Here is a 23,187-nt window from a genome sequence, read left to right as displayed (position 1 = left end):
TGCACTGCTTCTTCTAGAAGGACTCTTGATTTCAAGTACACCATTTAAGAGCTGAGTCCTAAACGAATGATTTTCCTAACATAGCTCTCCAACTCCTGTATCAAGATGCTAGCGCTTATTTTTGGACTACATTCTCATCACTGACGAAAGTAACCGGAGGAACTAGTATGAGGCTTCGGTTACTTTCGCTCTTCTCTCACTTTCTATTTATTTTAACCACAGTCAGCACACACACTGTTCACATTAACTGCAAGTCTGGATGAGCACGTAACAGAAGACCCATCCATCTAAACAAGAGCTGGCATATTTAGCACTTCCTTGTCATGCACACACATCATGCATTGCCACCTTAAACCCTCAAGGCCAAAATTCATTAACCTATTACCCTGGATTCAGAAACCTCACATGCACTACTGAAGCCAATGTACTACTTTTGCTGCACAACTTATTTCATTTTCTGCATATTTTTTTCCCCAAGTTAGATAAGTGGGGAGGGATGCCCACTATACTTAGTATTGTACAAATTAATTGAATACATCAAGGCACAATGCCAAAATTCACACCAGATATGAACTCCAGCCTCCTCCACCTGATCTCTTTTCACAACTTTGTAAGATCGCGTTCAAGCCTGAACCAATGTGAAGCCCGCCAAAGCTGTCCAAAAACTAGTAAAAAAAAAAAAAAGGGTTTCCCCTCTAGGTGTTCAGAAATAAGATACAATTCTTCACTCGTGGACTTAAACTTGAAATTAATTTATTGTACATTTAGCTTTTTCTTTAAATACTGTCAACATTTTCAAAATTTAGTTACTTAAATTTAAGCTCTGGAGCCAACATCACTAGCCAAAAGAACTTCAGATACACCAAAACCAGCTCAACTCTAGACAATCAGATAAAGAACGCTATCATGGCTTAAATCAGTTTTTGAACAAAAAAAAATCAGTGTGCTATCTGATTTCTGCAGTTTCTGAGCACGCCATGCAAGCATACTTTCAGCTTTCTGGCAAATCAAGTATACTAAGTTATGGGATATTTATGGCAGGTAATCAAATGTCATCTTAATTAACAATTTCCTATCATACACTTTTCCCCCCTCATTGTTGCTTGTTTTTTTCCTGTCCAATCTCTTTACAATTACAAAAACTGGGATGTCTGCCAGTTTTTAGTCCAAAGAATTTTATGTTCAAGCACATAAATCGACTTTTATTGCCTGACAGACACAGACAGTTACACTTCTAGCTTATTTGTTTGCAAACCCTGGTCAGCAAGTCTGTTTAAAAAAGTAACACACCTGTCAGATCACAACGCAAAAGCTAGTAATTTTAAAAAATAAAAAAATAAAAATGTTAACTATTCAGTTAAAAAAGGATCAATGACAAAATGCAAATCATTACTCTTCTGCCCAGTTACTTATATTGGCCAAGTTTCGCTAACTAAAAGTTTCCACTCTCTCCCCTATACTATCAAAAAAACCCCAACACCCTCAATTACCAGCTTTATGGGAAAAAGTACAAATTTCTGTTTCTGCAGCCAACTAGGACCTCCTTTAGCGATTTAATTATGAATATTTATACACAAACATAGAAATTAAAACAGTTCTGTTCTTTATAAGTCATTACTTAGTGAATATTCACAAATCCAGATAGTGAATTTATTACTGAGAATTAGAGAACACCTGCCTATAGCTAACAGGTGAAAGGAAACAAGTACCATTATTCTGAAGGAGACTTTCATTCTGGAATAATTCTGCTGTTCTGCACTTCTGCGCTAAACTTTTATAATTAACTGAACATTTTCAATATTAACTTTCATTACGACACAAACTAAACTCAGACAGACATTGAGGCGAACAGCATCAATGCTTTCCAAATAATTTTCAAAATTCAAGTGAATATTCCACACTGTTGATCGGTATAAAAGTTAACAGAAAACAATGCATAAAAAAAGATGAGAACAAAGTTGAGATCAGACAACCTGGAGTGTAAGAAACTTACTTTTCCAGAGGTGCAGGCTAAAAGTCCCACTCCTGCAATGGCAAGCTCTCTCTGAGGTAACACGGTGCAATCTGCCTTCTAATTTAAATAGCTGCAATGGGTCCCATGACTAGCTGGGCCTATACCATACTACCTTGGGAGAATATCTAAACAGCTTCTGCGGGCTAGTAAAAGGCTTAACTACTATTGCGCATGCTTTTCCTCAGATAATTACAGCAGAGCAGAGGAATCCCAGAATGACCAGAGATTAGAACCATCTAAATACAGGTATTTCTTCACATATTGATGATGTTTTAACTGTTTACATGGTAAATGTATTATGGTTTGATGGTCTATAGGTTTGACAAAAAAAAAAAAAAAAAAGACAACTAGTCAGTACATGTGCCTCACTACAAGGAAAAACGGTAGAGAAAGTCAAGTGGGTTCGCTCTGTCCTGTTTTTAAACATCTTAATTTCAGCATTCAAACAGTGGTAAGAAGGAGGAAGAAAGCCGACCCAGGAATTTTATTAAGAGAAGTAAGAATGTGTTATTCATCATGTATAACCTAGCCTGGCTTCAGACAGGTACAGCTTTATGTATGGATCAGCAGCAGTTTCTGCACCTCCCAGGTTTCTCCCTCGCTGCCCCGATTTGCTGATACCGCAGCTACAGCCAGACCAACCCCTCTCGGTTCTCCCAAGCGAGCACAAGACAAACCAGTTTGCTTCCTATTTACAGAAGTATTTCTTCAAAAACCTATTTCAAAATGTTAAGAGCATGAGCTTACGTTAGGAGCCCCTTATTCCAAAGGCTTTGAAAAAACAACTTTTTGGGGAAAAAAACATGTTAAGATGCCCACGTTTGTTCCTCTTTTACTTCAAATCACATCTGCAGAGTTTGCATCACTAATTTAATTAACCACACGTTGGCCTACTGAATTGTGTTTCCTGAGACTGGACTAAGAAACTTTGGTTTTCTGTGTACACCTCAATAGGCAGAGATTTGATTTTAAAACAATGTCTGAAAGTCTCGGTGTCAGCTCCAGGCCCCACAGGTGCACAGGGCCTGTGCACCCCAGGACCTCCTGCCCAGCTGCTAGGCTCAGCTCCTCTCATGAGACCAGGCCGGGAAATTCCCTCACACCTACTTTAAATGGATCAGATAGGAGAGGGAGATAGAGACATACACCTTTAGAAGAGTTCCTAAGGCCCTCACCAGTTTCTAGGGAAAGTTACGAACTTGTTTTCCTGTGGCAAAGAAAATACACATTCAAACAGGCTAACAGACCTTCAGTAGCACTTAATTAGTGATTAAGCAAACATTTTGATCCTTTCCATTATCAGATGGAGAGCTACACATCTCCCATCGGTTACGGACAAGCCACAAACGTGGCCACGAACACCAGGATCTGCAAGGACCGAAGGTGCTGCCTGCCAGGGAGAGGCACGAAGCTCCACAACGAACGCGCATAAAGCAGCCTCAGAGTCCTCTTTTGTGGCAGATAAGGCTGAAAACTGATGAAAACATACTTAATTTTATTCCTAATGTAATGAAGAACTACATCCACACACACGTTGAACTTCTGTACATCAGGAGGTAAGAAATGACACACTTCTTCTATTCCAGAGTCACTGGGCAGTTTCTCCAAAGCAGCGAGGTGAGGCGCCTCAGCAGAGCCCTGGCTCTTCCAGAGACTCAGAACTCCACAACTATCTTCAAAAGTGATATATCAAAACACTTACTCTATTGCAGCACCTTCCAGTGCATAAAGACATCCATTTTTTTCCATCTAAGAGAATTAATGTGCTTACTCCCCCATCTCATCCCCCTTTTTAAGGCACCTTGTTCTTGTCTTTATGAAAAGCGGACATGGCTGCAATGGAAGAGGGCCCTCAATTCACAAGTTCTGTGCAACTAGTACTTGTTTTTTTCTTAGCTTAGCACTGCCTAATTGTGGAAATTTTCAGAGATGCACAGAACTAGGTAGCTGAGTCATCCACGTCACTGCCAGTAATTACTCACAAAGGAGTTATGCAACTCCTAACACTGACAAAATTCAGTGGCCTTTGACGGACCAGGATCATAACATGCTTGAAAGGATGGGCCCAAATCAAAGATATATTTACTTAAATTGGTATGGACAGACTATGTACAACAACAGCAATGCTCCACTTAGGAGCGTGTATTTTTGAAGGCTGCAACTTTCAACACAGCTCAGCTTTCTAGCTGAATACTTCCATTTCCAGTCACTTTGCTGTTCCAGCCTTGTCCCCTGTGTCACTTGCAGCCAGTTAAGCAACCAGTTTCTGAAGTACTTATTTAACAAATAAATGAGTATGAAGTTGGATTTATGCAATTCACACTATTAATATTGTGAACAGCATACTTGCTAAGGCAAGTGCAGTTCTTACTTGAAACGCATGCAATACCACTTCTATTAAGCGAGCAGAAAACCCCAAAAGTCCAGTATTCTGCTCATTTCTGAGTATTTTGGCATTTTGTTAGCTTGGCGAATGAAGTGTTAATAAGCATTCTGTTTCTTTGTAGACTGCAGTCATTTTACTGATCTGCTACATTTGTTTATAATCAATACCTCTATTGTATCTATTTTTGACAATGAAACTACTTTTTAATCCTGTATGTCAAAGGAAATAAGCTCACTGATATCTGAAGCTTAAACTAAACCTTTTACATGTGCTTAAGGAATTCCCATAGCCACAGATCTGTTTCAGAAGTGACACTGTCATAGGAACACATGAATAGACAAAAAAACTTCGTGGCGCGCAGTTCAAAATCAAATCCTCAGCACTTCAAAAGCAGCCCAACATGAAAAAGCACAAAATAATTCAATTCTAAACTTCCTCCAGAAGTTCATGTTTTTATGCCTTCAAGCATGAAAGTTTGTTTCCTACCTTCAAGATTGCATTCTTCCTTTGCCAACTGTTTTTAGTTCATCAAGTCGACACAAGTGCTACTTCACTGGAAATGCACTTATTTCTAATAATGTAATTCTAAATTTAGCCAACAAGCAGATTCCTCAGAGAGAATTGTTTCGCCAATTTTTCCTCCTGTGGTACAACTAATGGACAAGAGCTCTAGTAAGTGCAAATAATTTAGTCTTTAAAACAGAAGACCGTCTCTTAGTTGACCATAGTTCCTGCAAGTGCAAGGTCACCTAGACCTATCAGATCATAAACATGGGGTTACATTAAGTATTATAAGCAATAATTTGTTCTATAAATGTTAAGTGAAGAATCTAAACTAAACCACCTCCCTTAGATCCCCTAAACCAACTGAATGTAAAATTTCCAATGAATACTACATCTCTCCCAACTCCACTTAGATGAAGGGTTACGACAATAGTATTTGCTAATGTAATTTGGGAACTTCACGGGCAACCTGAAGGAACTGTTTTTGGTATAAATGAAGTTTTAAAGGCTCTAGCCAAACGTAACAAGGACATAACAAATGTGATGTCTCATTTTAATCAGAGCACAACTGAAACAGGTTTATGCAGACACTGTTAGGTAAGCAGTTCCTGTAAGGGCTTGACGAAAGCACAATTTGAAGAGCAACTGTTGCTAACGGGGCTGTTCTGGACATCCATCCATTGCCCCACGCCGCCTTGGCTGGGTGAGCAGGACTGCGAAGCCAGGCTCCTACAGGAAAGCATTGCCAAGCTCCCGGCTCTTCACAAACACCCACGGAGGCGTTGAAGATAACTCGGACGTCACCACAGTCAGCAGAACCACCTGTCTGAGCTTTGTGGTGCTGGAGCTAACACAGGTCCTCCTGCCAATCCTGCTGTCAATACAGTATTTATGGCAGAGACCATACACAGGAGCAGCATGAACACAACATGCTGAAAGTAGCATGAGCCTTGGCAGAGGGGTGTTTGCCCAGCCAAAAAATACTGTGAGCTGTGCAGCAACCACAAAGTTTTACATTTCAACTGCAACACTTTAACTGTGTATGTTTTAAACCCTACCATATCGCAATACTCTTCAAGAATAGCTCAGTGGTGTCAAGAACATTCTCAGACATTCAGTAAGCTTCATACCTTAAGTACAGCGTGCTATTTTTACAAACCATAATAGCAACAAATAGGCTTTAATACTTCTGCTGACTTTTTAATCCTTACCTTTAGCTTCACTAACGTAATTAGGATTTCTCTATTATTAAGGTACATGAACTGCGTTAAGTATTAGACCATTAAGATACTTAAAGTGTAGCAGGCACGGTGTAGAAATGCATGTCCAGTAATTACAGGGCTTGGATGTGGCACTCTGTAGACACAGCAGCAGAGAATAAAAATAAATACAGAGTTTGAAATCCCATGGATTTATTCCTATTGTGAACTACCGTATGTTTCCTTTACGTGTATGTATCGATGTTATCAGAGAAGTAAACTTCACCAAGATCCTTCGCTGGCGATTATTTCATCCATCCCCAAACGTGCAGGTAGGCCAACCGGGTGCACTTTGTACACGGAGACGAATCTGCTGCAGCCTTCTCGGCTCCCGATAAGCAAACCCCACCGCATCCCAGCAAGCGAGTCCGACCAGTTCCCAGCAGCTTTATTTCGATAACATCTCCTGCGCGTCTAAACGCACCGAGGTGCAGCCTCCCCTTTTGTCACACCTACCGGCACCGGCTCGCGATTCAGCCGGGGAAAAGTTTCGGTGCTCCTGCGGAGCTATAACCCGGCACCCCAGCACCAGCAGCCTCTTGCTCGGCACCACCTTAGGGGCAGAGGCAGGCACCGAGCGGTGCCCCGGAGCCTTCCCCCCGGTGCCCCCCGGGGTGTGCAGCGAGGAACCGGCTCCCGGTGCCCGCCGCCTGCCCGAGCTCCCGGCGGCACGGAGGCGATTTCGCACAACTTGCAGCAACTTTGCCGGGGCGGCTCACGAGCTCGGGGGCCGCATTTTCACCCCGGGACCACGCAGCCCCAACCCCCCCCCCCCCCCAAGCTGCGAGCCGTGCCCACATCCCCCCCCCCCCCCCAGCTTCGCCCCCGCCGCCGGGGCCGCGAGGAAGTGGCGTCGGCCGCGGGCGCCGGAGGAAGCCGCGGGGCCGGGCTCTGCCCCGGCGCGGGGGGGCGCGGCCGCCTGCCCTGCCCTGCTCTGCCCTACCCGAGGGGACCGGGGAGCGAGGAGGGGGCTCCCCGGGAGGCACCCCCGTGGGCAGGCGGCTCCCGTGGCCGGCGGGCAGGTGCCCTTGTACCGGGGGAGCCCCCGCGGCGCCGCCCCGCCCCGCACTGACCTCGCCGCCGCTCACGTACAGCTCCATTTTGTGGCGGGGCTCCGGCTCCTCCGCGTCCTCCAGCGGAGCGAACGGCACCATGGCCCGGCTCCGCGCCGCCGCTCTGCTCCCTACCGGGGGAGCCGCCACCGGCTGCTGCTGGGGCTGCTGCTGGTGGTAGTGGTGGTGGTGGTAATGGTGGCGGTGCCGCTGCGCATTCCGCGGGGGCCGGGAGGCGGCGGAGCCCCCTGCCGCCGCCCACGCAGCGCAGCGCGGCGGGGCTCGGGCTCGGGCTCACGGCTGCGGCTGCTGCCGGCCGGCGGGGGCGGCTCCGCGCTGCGCTCCCCCGCGCACACCCCCCAACATGGCGGCCGCCGGGGGCAGGGCCTGCGCCGCACGGGGGTGACGTCAGGGCGGGACGGAGAATCCCTGCACGGGGAGGGGAGGGAGGGGAGGTGACCGGGGAGGGGGGGTGCCCCTCTGCAGGGCGTCGTGGGTAGCGCATTGGGGGCTGTGTGAGGCTGTGGGAGGAAGGGTGAAGTCCTGGGAGAGCGGCAGGAGGGTGTTTAAGGGATAATCAATCAATTAATAAATAAATAAGCGCAAAGCTGCCGTCGCCTCAACGCAGCGAGGCTGCCCCCCGGCTGAGGGAGCCGCCGTCCCGCCTCATGGTGGGGGCGGGCAGCACCTGAGGGGTCTGTGTGAGGATGGGGGAGAAGGAGCGAAGGCCTCGGAGAGCAGGAGGGCGTTTAAAAATAAATCAATACGTCAATAAATCAATCAATAAATCAATAAGCACAAAGGTGCCGTCACCTCAGCGAGGCTGCCCCCGGCTGAGGGAGCCGCCGTCCCCTCAGCCCGCCCGCACGACCCGGGGCGCCGTGAGCTCCCCTCACGAACGCCGCCGGAGCCTCCTGGGGCTCTGCTACCCGGTGAGGAGACTGAGGGAGAAAAGTTTTTCCCTGCGTCTATTTTTTACTTTTTTTTTTTTTTTTGCAACTCGGGGGTGGCAGGATACGAAGGGGAGGCGGCTGCGAAGCGAGCCGGGCCCGGGGGAGCCGCGCCGCCTCTCCCTGGTTACCGACCCGCGAGTGGGCGGCCGCCTTTGTTTCCAGGCACGGGCTTGGAGAGAAACGCCGCGGCATTTCCGAACCTGAGGGGGGAAATACAAGGCCAGGGGTGAGAAAATAATGTTTTCCCAGCACTGTTTGATGCTGGGAGCTGGAAAACATTCGACGGTACTACCGAAAACACGTAATTTTAAGGACAGAAAACTGCCTCACTGACACCGAGTATTTATTTAAGTGCCGCACGATCTCTCGGTGAGCCCTGCCCCTTAGATAAAGCTGGAAAAGGAAGTCTCAAACTGTTCTAAATTGCCAAATAATTTTGATGAAATTAGTATGATTTGAGGGAGCAAAATGGTACGCTTCGTAGTCCAGAATGCTGTTTTTTTAACTCAGAAGTCAATCGTCGGACAAACAGGTAGAAGATGCCTGGCTGCTGCTATCCTTGGTTAAATTTGGGCAACCTGTTCCACAGCGCTCACCGGTACAGTCCCCTGCCACCCAGCCTGCTGAAGAGTTGCTTGTTGTGGATGTGTCATTGCAGCAAGAGCCAGCTGGCATGTCAGCATTTCCATTGCAAACCTATTTTTAAAGGTCTGTAACTCAACCGTGGAAGACAAATGCTTTGGACTGAAACGGGGACTGTGTACCAGGAATGTTCTCCTACAGAAAATAAAAAGTATATGAGAAAATGCAGGACCAGAGTTACCACTTCGTAATATTGAGAGAGAATTTACATTGCAAATATAGAACTATTCAGGACAGGTCACTTGTAAACATTGTTTTTGTTGTAGTAGGATAATGTGTACCCGGAGCTCTTAGAGCAATCACGCAGCGGCAGAGCAGGTGACAAGCCCCAGCTTCGTGAGCCTCTGGTTCATACACTGCCACCTACCCCAGTGCCTCTGCTCCTTGGTGTTACTGGTGCGTGTCCACAAGCAGCCAAAGGGGCAAAGCTTTTTATTTATTTATTTATTTTTCTTTGAGATTAAATATTCATGTACTTGAGCAGTGCCATGGAGCAGATCTTAATTTACATACAAAGGAAATCAACTGAGAAGTGACTTTTTGAAAGTGCTTGAGTGCTCAGCAAGAACTGGTGTTTAAAACTTGTGTTGCAGATGCCTCTCTGCATCTGATTTTTTTTTAACGCTACTGAGGCTTTTCTTCAGCGTCTCAAACACTACAAGGATACAAATGATGGCCCTGCATCCCCAAAGTCCTAACACTATAATATATGAGAAGTTCAGAGTAAAGCAATGATTGAAGAAGTTGGCATTGTTACTCGTTTCTTGTCAAAGATTACAAGAGTGAAATTGTGATACAGGTAGATATAATAATGACTGATTCAGAAAAGTAATTTCAGAGTTTCTTTTGCTCTAGGTTTCACAACCAAAGAAACAAAAGATATTCATTTAAAAAGGCAGCAATATGTCACTGAAATTCAAAACTTGACAAGATCCAAAAAGAAATTGGCTTTTATAGAGAAAGAAAACATCAAAAATATCATAGAAAGTCAATAAGATAGGAAGACCAAGGTCTTATGTCTTGGGTTTCAAACGAATATTTCAATTATATATATATATATATATAAATGTTTTTTATACCTGTTTTTCAGAGTATCTCATCTCACCCGTGTCCATGACTGTATGGATATCAGATCTCCTTTGGTGTGCAATTTTCAGGTGAGGATATCAGATCTCATTTGGTGTGCAGTTCTCAGCTGAATATTTCTTGCATTCCAGAAGCTTAATTTGTTCAGCAAGTTCTGCTCATTATGTTCCACAGCATGTTGTTGTATGATCAGCATGACATTATAACCTTTTTTCCCTCTGCCAGGTACATTTATTAGATGAAGGTTTCAAAGTAACCAGTTTCTAAATATTTATTGATTTTAAAATTAATTCTATGACAAGGCAAAGTTGCTGAGAATACTCTTTTACCTACTCTACTAGGAAAGGAATTATAATAATAAACAGGATCTGCAGCCCAAATTCAGCCTGTTCAGTGTCAGTAACATGAGCTCTAATCATTCAGTTGTCCTTTTTGTAGACTTCACAACTGTGGCCAACTCACAGCATCCATGCGTAGCTTGCTCATTCAGTTTCTCTGAAAGTATCAGTCATACACTTGAGAATATGAAGAACAGATTATTTATGAGATAAAAATATCTCTGCAAATTTTCTGTGGATGATTCCTAGCAGTACTAGGAATATGCCTTCTCAGAGAAGCATATTATAGAGCTGCACTCCCTCCTAAGTTTTCTGTCAATCTGTGTCAACCTTGTCCCTAAACAGGATTATTTCAGAAGGATCCCACAACCTTTGCACTCATTCATCCAGCGAGTTTTCCGACAAAGGAAAAGGAAGAATACTATGATCAGGCCAGTTTCTTCTGTTCCCCTCCTCCCGCCAGTTACTGATACTGGAATCCGAACCATGCTAACCACGGCAAGTACAGCGCAGCTCCACCCTGGAAAGCAAAGCAGAAAAAAAAGCAGCATGGATATAGGAATACGTGAAGAGTATCTCATTCAGCAAGATCTTGGGAAGGAAACTATATAAAAATAGAAGTTTGAGCAAACTGCTCAAGTCAAGACTAAAGATTTATTTTGAATATACTACAATGGTAAAGCCCCTGAAAGGGAACAAATGCAAATTTAGTTTCTGTAGATTCCGTTCAAGGCAGGATGTGAGCTCTAGTATCGATTGTGGAGGTGGTCCAAGGGAGGATACAGTTAATTTCTTAGGGCAACTTTATTCAAATTCTGAATTATTTCACCTTTAATCTTTTGTACGATACAATTCAACAACACTTGCACTGTCTGAGCAGTACAACTCCTTCCTATTGTGTGGCTGAATTTACGTGGGTACAAAGCATGCTTCTATTAGCATGACTCGTTCTCATTCAAAAAGGAAAAAGAACTGTCCTGATGCACAGAAAATGTTTGGTTGTGTGCTTGTGTCTACACCAGAACTGTTCCAGAGCAGGAACTGATGTACACACAAGGGTCAGGCAGTCGGGAGGGTGGGCTCTCACACTGATGTAAGACAGCGCAGTGTTTTCATTCTCAGTCCAGGGTCACAGCTGTAGCTAGTAAGCTGTGCAGATACTTTATACGCAGCATAAATCGATCTGGTCTTAATAAAGCAAATATTACAGCAAGATTTTTGCAATTCTAGAAACTAATATAAAAATAATAATCCAACTAAATAGAAATGGTTAAGTTATGGAAGAGTATCCTAAGAAAATCTTCAATCGATACTGAGTTAGTCTTAACACGAAATAGCGATGTGAGAGTCTGTATCCCATCCTGATTATACTGAGATTTAAAAAATGTGAATAAAGGCAAACTCATGTATGTATTTAGAGAACTGTGGTATAAAATATATTATAAACAGTTTTGTGTTGTTAAACAGTTCATTATGTAGTATGCCCCATCCTACTAAGGCAAGAGAAGTCAATTGTGTGAAGTCAATTATGTGAAGAAACAGCAAGAAACATTTTTGTATTCATTTATGATTATATGAAGGACAAGTGAAGAGGCCCTTACTGAATTCCTTCTTCAGCATTATGATTATATTTTTCCATCTACATCTTTTGTACTTTTGTAGCAAGTTTTTAAAAAGCTTGTTTACGGATAAAAAAGCAGACCAATTTAAGAGATGACGCTCATAGTTCAATGCCTTGATAAAAATCCTTGATACTTGCTATTTCACTCTCACCATCAAAGCATCATGCTTTTCTCAGGCTATTACAGAATAGTAGCCAGCTAGCCCCAGAGGACAAATTTAGCAACAAGTTTTGCCACTTTCATCCGAAATGAGCTAAAGAAAGATCTCAGACAAGCAGAACACACAATGAATTTAATCTCTGCTGATCACGTTGCATCAAGAAAAGGGAGTAAAAACTATATAGGCACAGTGAGTGAAGCTCCTGCTAGATATTTTTATGCTTATCTCATTATTTTTTTTTTTTTTTTCCCACTTAAAACATTGTACTTGTTCTTCATTTCAAAATGCATTTTGAATTCAAATATCCTACAACATAATATTTTTGCAGAACTGGATGAATGCTCCAGATCAGCCAACTTACACATATCAGAAGTTGTATGCTATCAAACCAAAGCCTGCTTACAGTGAAGTTAAAGACCCAGCATCCTGTCTCTGGCCAAGAAAGTGGATCCCAGACAGAAAATACAAACAGGGTAAGCAGTACATAACCATACTTTTACAGAATTTATTTTCAGCCTCCAGCCATTCAGGTTTCCTGAGCCCTGGGTGGTGTCTTGTACTGAATAGTCTTGATGGATATTTCTTCCATGAATCTACCCAAACACTCTTGAATCTCTAAATTTTTAGCAGAGATAATATCTCACAAGTTCCACAACTATACCTTATTTCAGAGGCTCACTTTTAGCCTACCCCTTAGTTTTATCCAACGTTCCCCAGCTGCACTTTGTAATAGGGATTAAGCAGCCTTTCCACATCAGTTGTGATTGTGTGTGTGGTGTATTTCCCACCTGCACCATGCTGTTGTCCTCTTCTCTGTTTCCCAGGCTGAGATTCCTGGGCTGTTAAGTCAGTTGTGAATGAAGGGTGGAGAAATTCTAGTTTCTCTTTACATATTTTCACTAGCAATGTGGAAGTGAATATTAAATAGCTACCAATAGCGTGCATGAATTACAAAAGGAAAGGTAAGTAATGAGCAGTCATTAGCTATCGAAGTCCTTTGGGGAATGACAGGTGACTCAAAGCAAATTACAGGCTTACCACGAGAACTGGGTGGACAAGCAGCAATCTGGTAAGGAGGGAGTTTGTTTTGCATCCACAAGGACCATTGCAGAGATGGAGACTGAGGCTTTGTGTACAGTTTTGGAATCTGAGCTTGGAAAACCACAGCAGTGAACCACAGAAATACCCCAGCCTCCACCTAAAGTTTGCAGTGGAAAACCCAAAGGCCCAGCTTTATCAAACCTGGTTATAAGTGCTCATCAAACGAGAATTTCTTTGGTAGTCTAGTTCTGTTTCCAAAAGCTACAGAAGAAAAACAAAGCAACTATATTTTGCATATAAACACCTCAGCTGAGCTGAGCCAAACACAGGTCAAAAAAGAATTTAAATACTACAATCAGTTACCACCGCAGTCTGAACACACCAAGAAATAGCAAATTTACCATAAGCAACTGATTTTTTTTTTTTGAAACTGAATCTCACATACAAATCTCATTTGCATTTTCCAAAACTTACTTCATTATTTTTCTTCAAACCTGTTTAATCCTTGAAACTGAAATGAAATCAGAGAAATCTGGCTAGAATTTGCTGTGAATTTTGCCTCAGAGCACAGAACAAACCATCATGATGTTCCAACATGCAAATGTATCAACAATGATGAATACTTAAGGAATTGATTGCATCTAAAATCATCATGATCTCAGTCTCCAGGGAAGTTTTTGTGACAGCAGGGGTGTTACTTTTGAAATGATACAGAGCCAAAGCTGTTGCCAGTCCCTAACTTTAGCTAGGAGCCCACATATCATGCCTCAAACTAGTATCCTAATCATCTCAGGTGAAAAATCTTCCCATTTTGGAAGATTATAATTAACTTCCTACTGAGCCATGCTTAGAAGAATGTCTCAACCTGCAAGATTAAATAGGGACTTAGTATCTGTCAGCAATCATTCAGCAGTAGCTGTTTGTGTCTTGCAGCATAAAGATACTGATTTACCATATTATATTTAGAAAATGTTTTCTCCTTATTGTGGAACAAAAGGACTTGACTGCATGAGTAATAGATGTATTACTGGGATACAGAGTAGGTCGCTGAATACCACTTCTGCCATATTAGTTGATGCCTTCAGATAATTGCTGTAACAGCAGGACTTTCAGAATCCCCACTCCTGGAGAAAGAGAAATCACCATGCCTTCCCAACCCACTGATATTCTCCGAGTTTCTGTGGGTCAACATAACTCGGACTGATAGCTATTTTTTCTCTGCTGTTATCAAGGTTATTTCCAAGCCATCTTGACTTTGCTTCTGTTCCAATTAGGGCATGACTTGACTCATCAGTTCTTTATTTGGAACACACATCACATTTCTTCACTTCATCACTTTTCCTCCCAGTGAGGTCACTTGTTTGTGGCCATTCAATACTTCATTCAAGTACCGATTTCTCAATTTAATTCATTTTCATACAATCCTGTGCAGAGTCTTTCTTAAAGCCACAGTTCAGCCAAGTAGCTATTATGCAGAAGGATAACTTTGGGTTTAGCAGGATATAAACATATGGAAAAAGCTGAGGCCATTCTGAAATATGTTTCAGAACCAGTATCCGAAGCCCAAATTCTTTTTCCATTAAAAATGGTGCAAATTTTCATAATAATTTCAATGGGAACATGATCATTCTCTAAGTAATTGCTATCAGGAATTTAATTTAAACCTCATTTGACTGACATTTCTTGTTTGCAAGATAGCTATTTTAGGAACAATGTCTTGCTAGTATATCTCTCTTCATCTTAGTCATGACTGATAACAGAATAATCATCTCAACTACTTTCCTTTTCTTTTCCTGCATAATGGCTTCGCTGCATTTTCACATACCAAACACACAAGAATAGAAACAATTCGACAAATAACAGTATTATATGCAGATAAGCAGGTAAGTGAAGAGAAAGAACTTGCTTGAAACTATCCTGGCCTGGGTAACAGGCTGAGAACCCTTTGTAGTCACACATGGTTTGTTTGAAAGACTAAGGGAAGATGCAAGGTTGTCTCTGAAGCGTGCCTGTAACTCACATTACTCTAAACTGACGTTACATCCACGTATTAAATACAGAATTTCTGTGTACCGTAACTCCTCCCTGCTCTTTCCTTGTCTCTCTGATGTACCGTGTTGTTCTGCAAGAGTTAACTGTTCGGTCCTGCCAATGCTATCTGATAACAGGACACCATCAGCAAAGTCAGAACTATTTATCCCAGTCACATTGAGCTTTGCCAGGACGAATCTGAAGCAGCTATCACAATTGTAATTTATTTTTAAACAGTATATTTCATACAGGGAAATGCCACAAAAGGCTTCACCGTTCATTTCATTATCTTGTTTCTTCTACTGCTTTAATAAAAGACAGCGGTCATAGGGCAGCTGAATGCCAAGTTAAAAAAGAACATTACTTGTGACTGTTTCCAGTTCTTTGTAATATTTTCTCATTTGCCATAAATCTATGAGGACAAGAGATTACAGAGAGTTTTCAGCAAGTTGACTTTGACACTGAAAGAGCTGCTTCTCCTTTTAATGATGAGCTGTCACAGGCATCGATCAGCAGCCATGGCAGAACAGATGAAAGCAGTAAAAAATGACAGACAAACAGACTTCTTAACGATAAGGAAAAAATACAGTCCAAACCATCTGAGAGACAGATTCTCGTTGGCTTTAATGGGAGGACTGTTTCCTTTTTTCTTTTTTTTTTTTTTCTTTTTTTTTTTTTTAGTAAGCCTTGTGTATTGGCTTCAGTGAGAAATGGGAGCACTTAACAAAGGAAGCATCTAATAGAATGAGGTCAGACTTTTAAAGAATGGCTATTACCCAACAAAGCAGAACATCAGCAGGTCACTACAGAGTAAACAATAAATAACTTTCTATTAACAGGAAGAATAATGCGAGGAGGAGGTACCCAGAAAATCCTAATGAAGCTACAAAAGATCAGCTCCGGCCTGCCTTAAGTTCACAGCATTTCACCAGCTAGTGGTGCTTCAATGAGAACAAGCAAATTAGAATTAAGCCCTGTAGCTGATATGACAAGGCTAAAAAAAAACAGCAGAAAGGAGCTGGATGTAGAGCCTTGCTGCCGAAGCACTGCTGTTACCCAGACAGTCTTAAAGGGAAAGGGGAAAAGGCAAAGGCTGCGTCAAAATTAAATTCTGTAGCAATGATCTGGCAACATTATTTCTCTTTAAATTTCAGTAACTTCATAAACAGGCTTGCTCCTCTTCTAGCAGTGCAAGCAATATGTGATTACATTACTTTCTTGCAACAAGAAAACCCCCGGTTGAAGTCTCTGCTGCACCCCAGGGAAGTGCTCTGGGGCTGGTTTTGCACCTTCTCCTCTTTTGAGCTACATGGGTAGCTCGGCCGATCCTGACACCATCTCATAAACGGATGGATGCTTAAAACCCTAGAGTTTAGAAACACAAGTGTATCTTATAGCTGGGGAAATAAAATTCTACTTTTATTAAATGCTGGGCTTTTAAACTTGTAATTCTGAACATCAACATTTATCTAATAAAAGAAGAGCTGCTGGTATTTTTTCCTGTGACCAGCACAACCTAGCACCAGCTTTTGAAGGGCAGCGAAGGCAATGGAGCAGGACTCTTAGAAAGAGGAGGAACTGATTTCTTAGTCCAAAAACTTAAAATAAAAAAAAAAAAAAAAAAAAAAAAAAAAAGACTCACTTTTAAAATGTGTTAACTGTAATATAAAGAAAAAAAAAAAGAAGGAAAGAAAGAAAGAATGCTGGGTTTGTGTGGGAAGGAAGCATATTTAAATCTGCAATGAATGATGTACCTTGTAATTATAGGAACCATTGAAAGAGATAGTCAGAATTAAAATGCTTTAAATATCCAGATTGAAATATTAATTTAAAAAATTTATGTATGTATAAATGCACACAAACAGAGGTAGATGACAAAGGGCTGAAGTTCAAATCAACTCAGGGAATGAAATCGGCCCCGTTAAGTGAAAGCTGAAGTCGCTGAGCTCAGCAGGAAGGGCTTTAGGAAGGATGTGGCTGGGGCAGCGATTCTGAAACTTGGGGTTTAATGGTAAATTAGGGTCTGTAGAGTACTGTAACTGCCTCCCAGCGATTCTTTTCTACAGCACATGAACTCTGAGAACTCTTAAAAATTAAATCAAAACACCCTTCTAAATTTTGAATTACCAAACAATGGGTGATTAAGCATAATTATTAAGCTTGCAGCAACAGAAGTAACATATTTCTTCTGTTATGACAAAGTTCTCACTGCTTAATGTGCTTTTATAAGACAGTTATAAAGTGTCTCATGGTATTACAGACATTTTACGTCCAGCTATTAATATTGCTTACTTAGCTCACGGGATGGTACATATTTTCACTCTGAGATTATTGTGTCTGTTTTACCAGCTACAGATAAACCTGTGTGCACATTTAACACTGAGAAATGGCATTTTTCAAGCAAGGCGTATGCTTAGCTGAGCGCAGAACTGGCACAAGGCACCTGCAGAGGCATTACAAAGTTAGATAGGCTTTCAGTGGGACAAACGTGCTGGATTCTCTCTCTGTAGAGGAGAATATTTTGCTGTAAAGTTTTTCTCATAAAAGACTTTTCTTTCATAAAGCATCACGCTGAGTGCTCAGAATTTCCTTCCGACTCCCCTCGAGTCACACTGACAGAGCTGCATAACCCACAGATCGACGCAGAAAGCCCAGGGGAAATGAAAATTGTCCTTCCTTGTTTGTTCGACTGTTTGTTGAACATTAATCCAGCACTCCTGGCTTTTTCCAAAGTTGTTCTGAGACTCTGGGAATGCTTGTTTTAATGCTATTGACACATCAAAGCGACACCTACATCTCATTATACTCTATACAGATGGAAAAAAGAGAGATCACCTGCAAAACGCCTTGGCTGCTGAACCAGCATTTTACCAAACACTGCCTCCAAAGAGGGTGATTCACTCGCACAGGTTGGTGGTTCAGTCTGAACAGCACCTGCCAAAACTGCTGCCAATGCATTTCACTTCAAAATTGTTTAAATATTTGCAAGGAACAAGGGCTTCTCCATGGCATCAGCTTCTCCGTGGCTTGGACACCTCCACCTCTCTCCTTTTCCCATCAGTGACACGAGGGACACTGCCCCAAATCCTGCCTGAGCAGCCCGCCGTGTTCACCACCTCAGTGGAGAGGTTTGAGAGACTTCATTTCACTACCAAATCCTTCTCACTTTGGGAAGGGTTAATTTGGAGAACATTGCAGCTTCTTGCTCTGTGTGTGGGTGAGTGTGGGGGTTTCTGTTTTGTTTTTGAGCAGGAAATCATATTTTGAGCTTTTACTGAGGGCCTTAACCCCCCAAACGGCAAGCATGTTGATTGGCCCTAATGCAGTCCCAAGCTCTTCTGTGTTTTTTTTCTCCATCCCACTCTCTATGTAAATCATATTTCTTCTGCTTTGTCTCCGTAGCCTGCAATCCCTCTCAATTTTTGTTTTAATTTCTTATCGAGTGTGCTGAAAATTATTAAGCACATTGAGTGCTACCGAGTCAGCTGTTTTGCCTCCAGACTGTCCATCTTTCAGCTGGCATCGATTTCACAGAGAGCTGCTAAAACCTTTTTGCATGGCCCTCCAGATTTCCTGAGAGATTCAAAGTCTTCAGGGACCTCAAGAGCTCCAGTCTGACACGTGGGTTATTATAATCCTGGGGTGGTGTATCCAGAAAGCTCTCAGAAACAGCATCTGGGCAAGAGCTGCTTCAGCCAGGCTGTCCCTCTGCTGCAGTCAGCATCGCTCCCGACCAGCACCGCACAACACTGCTCCACAGCTCCCAGCTGGTTCTTGCAAGAGCCCCTCAGAAGCTAAAATTCTGCCTTTTACTATAAATTTAAACACACATTTACAAGCTCTGATTATATTTGAATGACTAATACCTTGAAGGAGTCACCAAAGAGGCGTAAATTAGAGTTATCAGGTCAGATCTTGGACAGAGGCGGTTGGTACAACTCTGTTTATTTCCCAGCATGAGGTGAATCAGTTCAAGATCTCTTTCCTTGGACTAAGACGTACTTTTAGAAAAAACACTCATCATTTTGAAATTGTTAGGGTATGGAAAACAATATGCAACCCAACATCAGCACCATGTAAGTGTACAAACAGCCTGCAAAACTCCTCCTGATTAGGAGTTTTACTAACTGATCTAATTTCTTCTTTTAATTACTGTATTGCTTTTAATACAAATTATTACTTTGTGCACACATTTTATTTTTACATGTAATACAGTTCTAAAAGGTTTTATCTTTTTTTTCCCCTTATTGAGCCCAAAATCAACTGTTATTATGTCCCACTGATACACCTACAGGCCACATCACCAAAGCAGCATGTACACAAACAGCACCAGGACTTGTACCGAGGATGCTGCACCTTCCTGGTGTGTGCCAGGCTGAATTTGTGCAGTCCTGGGTGACACACTTATGTTCGGGTGGCTTCTCCAACCATATTTCTATTTTACAGTGTGAATTTCACTTCAGCATCAGAACTGATTTGTCCATGTTTTCAGCAGTGCATTGGAGCATTTTGGTGTTACTCATTAGTTTTTCTTACTCCATCTCAACAAGAAGTGCTGGTAAGGGACAGGCATCAGGTAATGGTTTTGCCACTTAGCTCTTACATGCTGACTGCTGCCTCTTTTGAAGGCAGCAGTGAAGATGATGCCCCCTGATTCCTTTTGCACATCTCCCCCAGTTTCTTCCCTTGCCCCGCTGCCATAGCCCTTTGGTGCCACCCCAGAAAGGTAGATGGGAGAGGGAACAGCAGCAATGCCCAAGGTCAGCTCTGACCAAACCCCAGCAAGGAGGCTCCTGATGTTTGGTTCCAAGTTCCTGCCACTCTTTCTTTCTCCTCCGAGGCCTGTACATGTGTACTGCCGTCTGGTACATCTGCAGCCTTTCTCCATTTACCGTGAACACAAAGCAAATGCTTCACCTCCTTCGTGGTGTTCCATCTTTGCTGTCAGTAAGCTGCTCTTCCTTCCACAAGTCCATTCATGTACTCAAACCCTTCCTTAGACTGCATTTGCACGTCTCATGTAGTTGTTCTTTTTTTTAAAGGCTTCTCTTTCTCATTATGCATTTACACTGATGTCCATTGGTTAAATCTGGTTTTGTTACCCGCAGTTCCCAGCTGGTTTGGCTGTTTGCTTATGGTCCCTGTGTGGTCTCCTGCAGGTACTTACACCCAAGAGACAGATATGATGAGAATTTGGGTGATCTTGGAACCAGGCTGTATATTCAAACCTAAATGACGATGGTCACAAGCCTTTGTTTTATCTCCATTCTTAATACACTTTACAACTTGTCTTTGCCTCAGAACAAGGGAGGAAAACTGCATTGCCTAAGCTTTGCTCATGCCAGACCTCAGGATTTCGACAAGGGCAGCTTGATGCCCTTGAGAATCACAAAGGTATGAGAATCACAAAGCAGAGAGGACAGGAAATCTCCCTTCCTCCAAACTTAACCTTGCTCCTGCACCAGTAGAGCCAGCTTGAGGAGTAACTGCATCCCCAAGACCAACAGCTAGAACATCTAAACTGTTTTTGGCACCACATTTACGGAGGTGGGAGGCCATCCCATCACCGCTAGCAGCCCCTAGGAGAGCCGTGGTGGCCAGGCAGTGACAGGTGGGGAAGACGACAAAGGACCACAACGTTTCCCCCAGAAACAGCAAATAATACGGATCTTGCCGAGCTGGTCACTGCCCCTGCGTTTTTAAGAAAAATCTGAAATTAATCTTTCATAACTGCATGTGGTCAGGATGTTAATTTGAGCTCTACCCAAGAACCAGAGTGCAGGAGATAAAGCAGCAACTCGAAGGCTGTGCTGAGATGTTGACGGAGCCGTGACTCACAGAGGTGCCACCCACCGAACCTCCAGCAGCCTCCTTGGATGAGAAGCAGCAGCTACACACGCTTCCCTTCCCCTGTATCCAGCTTCAATTCACACAGAGACCTATGAGTCTGTGTATATATATACACACACACATTATACATCGACATTTAAATATAATATACTGCCAGAGTTATGATTTTTTAAATATCTGAAGGATGTGGTATCTTGGAAACCAATTGCTTCGAGCTGCCCAAATCAATTACAGAGTGAATCAACACATTGCCTCGGCGTGGGAGAAGCGAGCAGCTGGTGCTGCCGCCGGCCCCGTCCCGGGGGCTGCGGGGCTCTGGCAGCCCCTGGTGCCCCCATTTCCCTGGTGCTGCGCCCAGAGCACCAGCCACGGGGGCTGCAGGCATGGAGCCAGCAGCTGCAGCAAATTTTTGGGTGTCATCCTCGGTGGCTTCTCCAGCAGGAAGGTGTAAGGGCCTCACGGTGGGAGCAAACCACGTACACAGCCTACAAAGGTGGCTTTAACTCTTCATGCCTGCACAGATTCGGATTCTTTCATTCCATTTTCAATCACTGTCTGTGTTTGATAGTTGAGCAATCAAACAAAAACAAACAAAAAGAGTGAGCAACATTTCCTTTTTATTTTTTTCTTCCTTTTTTTTTTTTTTTTTTTTTTTCCCCTACATATGTCATTTACACAAATAAACACTCTGAAAATTAAGTGGCGTGTTCATCCTGTTTCCCTATGAGGAAACAGACCATAGCAGGCATGAGTGAGCTCATGGCCCACTGATGGCAGCCAGAAATGACATTTGGATATTTCTGGTGTGGCTGTGACGTGTGAGGTGTGACGCAGGAGCGCACCCATCCATTTCTTGTGGCTCTCAGCTCAGCAAGGAGGCAAAAGACGTGCTCCAAAGGGGCTTGCCCTGTGCACAGTGACGGTCACCAGCACTTATTCTGATTCCCCAGGTTCTCAGAATTTAGTGTAAAGGAGCGCATCGAGCTGCTTATTGCAAATAAACTGGTCAGTGCTTGCTTTGGGAAGAGCGAGCAGGGGAAATCGCAGGGCTCCACTTCCCTGAGGGGTTACAAACCAGGTCCCTGTGCCAGGGGTCCGTGCACCCGGGGAGGGGAGGAAAGAAGGGAGGGGACTTGCCAGGGCACGGGGCAGGTTAGCGGCGCACACAGACTGCTTAAATTTATGTTCAAACCCTGCTGCTTGCTCGTCCAAATTTCATGTGAGCAGTGAATACCGTGATCCACAGATAAGAGCTGACCAAGTGCGTTCGTTTTGTTCCTCTCAGATCACTTTCGCTGCTTTGGCCAGCTCTGTGAAAATGCTGAAATCTTAAATAATGGTCCAAAAATGGGCTTATGTAGCTAGGGGAGTGTGGGTTGCTGAGAGAAGAGATTGCTGAGCTAAATATTTGGCAGAATTAAGAAAAGCAGGAAAGACATGTGGGCATAAAGAAATAATTCAATATTAAATTTCTGGCAGAATTCATAAAATCTGTTTATAGTTGAGATCACAGTGAGCCACTTACTTACTATTATTGGAAAGAAGGCCCAGCATCGGAGGGATTTTGCTTGCAATGGTTTTGCAGATATTAAAGAACAAAAGTATTAAGAGAACATTTAAATACAGGCAAATTCCCCGGCGGTCTCTGCGGTGAGAAGCTGCTCGCGGGTGCCGTGGCCATTCGGGACGTGCCCTCCTGGTGCTGTTTGCTGCTCTCGTGCTGCAGGCTCAGGTTGTCTTTGACCAGGGGGGTATTGCAGGTTGGGGTTTTTAATTCCCTTTTAAGTGCCTCCATATGGTTTTGTTCTTGATCTCCACCTTCGCCAGCTTTTTCTTAAGTCTTTCATGATTTCCCACTTTGCTCAGTCTCTTTTCATCCCCTGTGAAATAGGGAATAGCAAAAGGGGGATAGGGGAGCGCCTCTGCTCACTGCGTGCTGTGTGGCACGTCTGGGCGATCTGCTGGGGAATTATTTAAGCACCAGAGGAGAAGCAAGGAGGCAGCAGCCTGGGCAGGAGGATCACCTGCTGCTGGATTCACATGGATCCCACAGATGAAATCCCGGGGGTGATGCTGTGCTCTGGGATGGGGTTTACACACAGCACCACTCGCCCTGAAACCCTGCTTCCCTTCAGGAAGAGGCAGATGCCACAGCTGGCCTCCTGCCCGAATGCTAACAGTGCATTTTTGTTTCCAAGGCCTCCCAGGCCAAGCGACGGGGCTGGTTCAAGCAAGTGCCAGTACAGGAT

At 43.4% G+C, this 23,187-nt stretch overlaps 1 protein-coding gene and 1 long non-coding RNA gene across 5 annotated transcripts in view; one reads left to right on the top strand and one right to left on the bottom strand.

The window, feature by feature from the left end:
• RPS6KA6 (ribosomal protein S6 kinase A6) overlaps positions 1-7,735 on the bottom strand; it is a 41,380-nt gene extending 33,645 nt beyond the window's left edge. Inside the window, exon 1 of one of the 2 annotated variants that reach the window (XM_068697497.1) lies at positions 7,256-7,735. In XM_068697497.1, the coding sequence (XP_068553598.1) occupies positions 7,256-7,720 (465 nt within the window). In that variant the 5' untranslated portion in view covers positions 7,721-7,735. Of the gene's footprint in view, positions 1-7,236 lie in introns of both variants that reach the window. The other variant, XM_068697498.1, reaches the window with a different exon arrangement.
• Positions 7,700-22,618, top strand: LOC137863906 (uncharacterized). Of its 3 annotated transcripts, XR_011101211.1 has the most exons (5): positions 7,700-8,147; positions 8,701-8,876; positions 9,901-9,967; positions 12,345-12,489; positions 15,928-17,426. It is a non-coding gene; the product is annotated as an uncharacterized lncRNA (long non-coding RNA). The 3 variants fall into 3 exon arrangements; XR_011101210.1 differs by lacking the exon at positions 15,928-17,426 and adding an exon at positions 17,438-22,618 and having other exon boundaries at positions 7,700-8,876; XR_011101209.1 differs by having other exon boundaries at positions 7,700-8,876.
• The last annotated feature ends 569 nt before the right edge of the window (positions 22,619-23,187 follow it).

Source organism: Anas acuta, chromosome 13 (genome assembly GCF_963932015.1).
Source record: "Anas acuta chromosome 13, bAnaAcu1.1, whole genome shotgun sequence".
NCBI lineage: Eukaryota > Metazoa > Chordata > Aves > Anseriformes > Anatidae > Anas > Anas acuta.
Note: the sequence above shows the minus strand (reverse complement) of the source record. Positions and strands in the feature narration are given on the sequence as shown.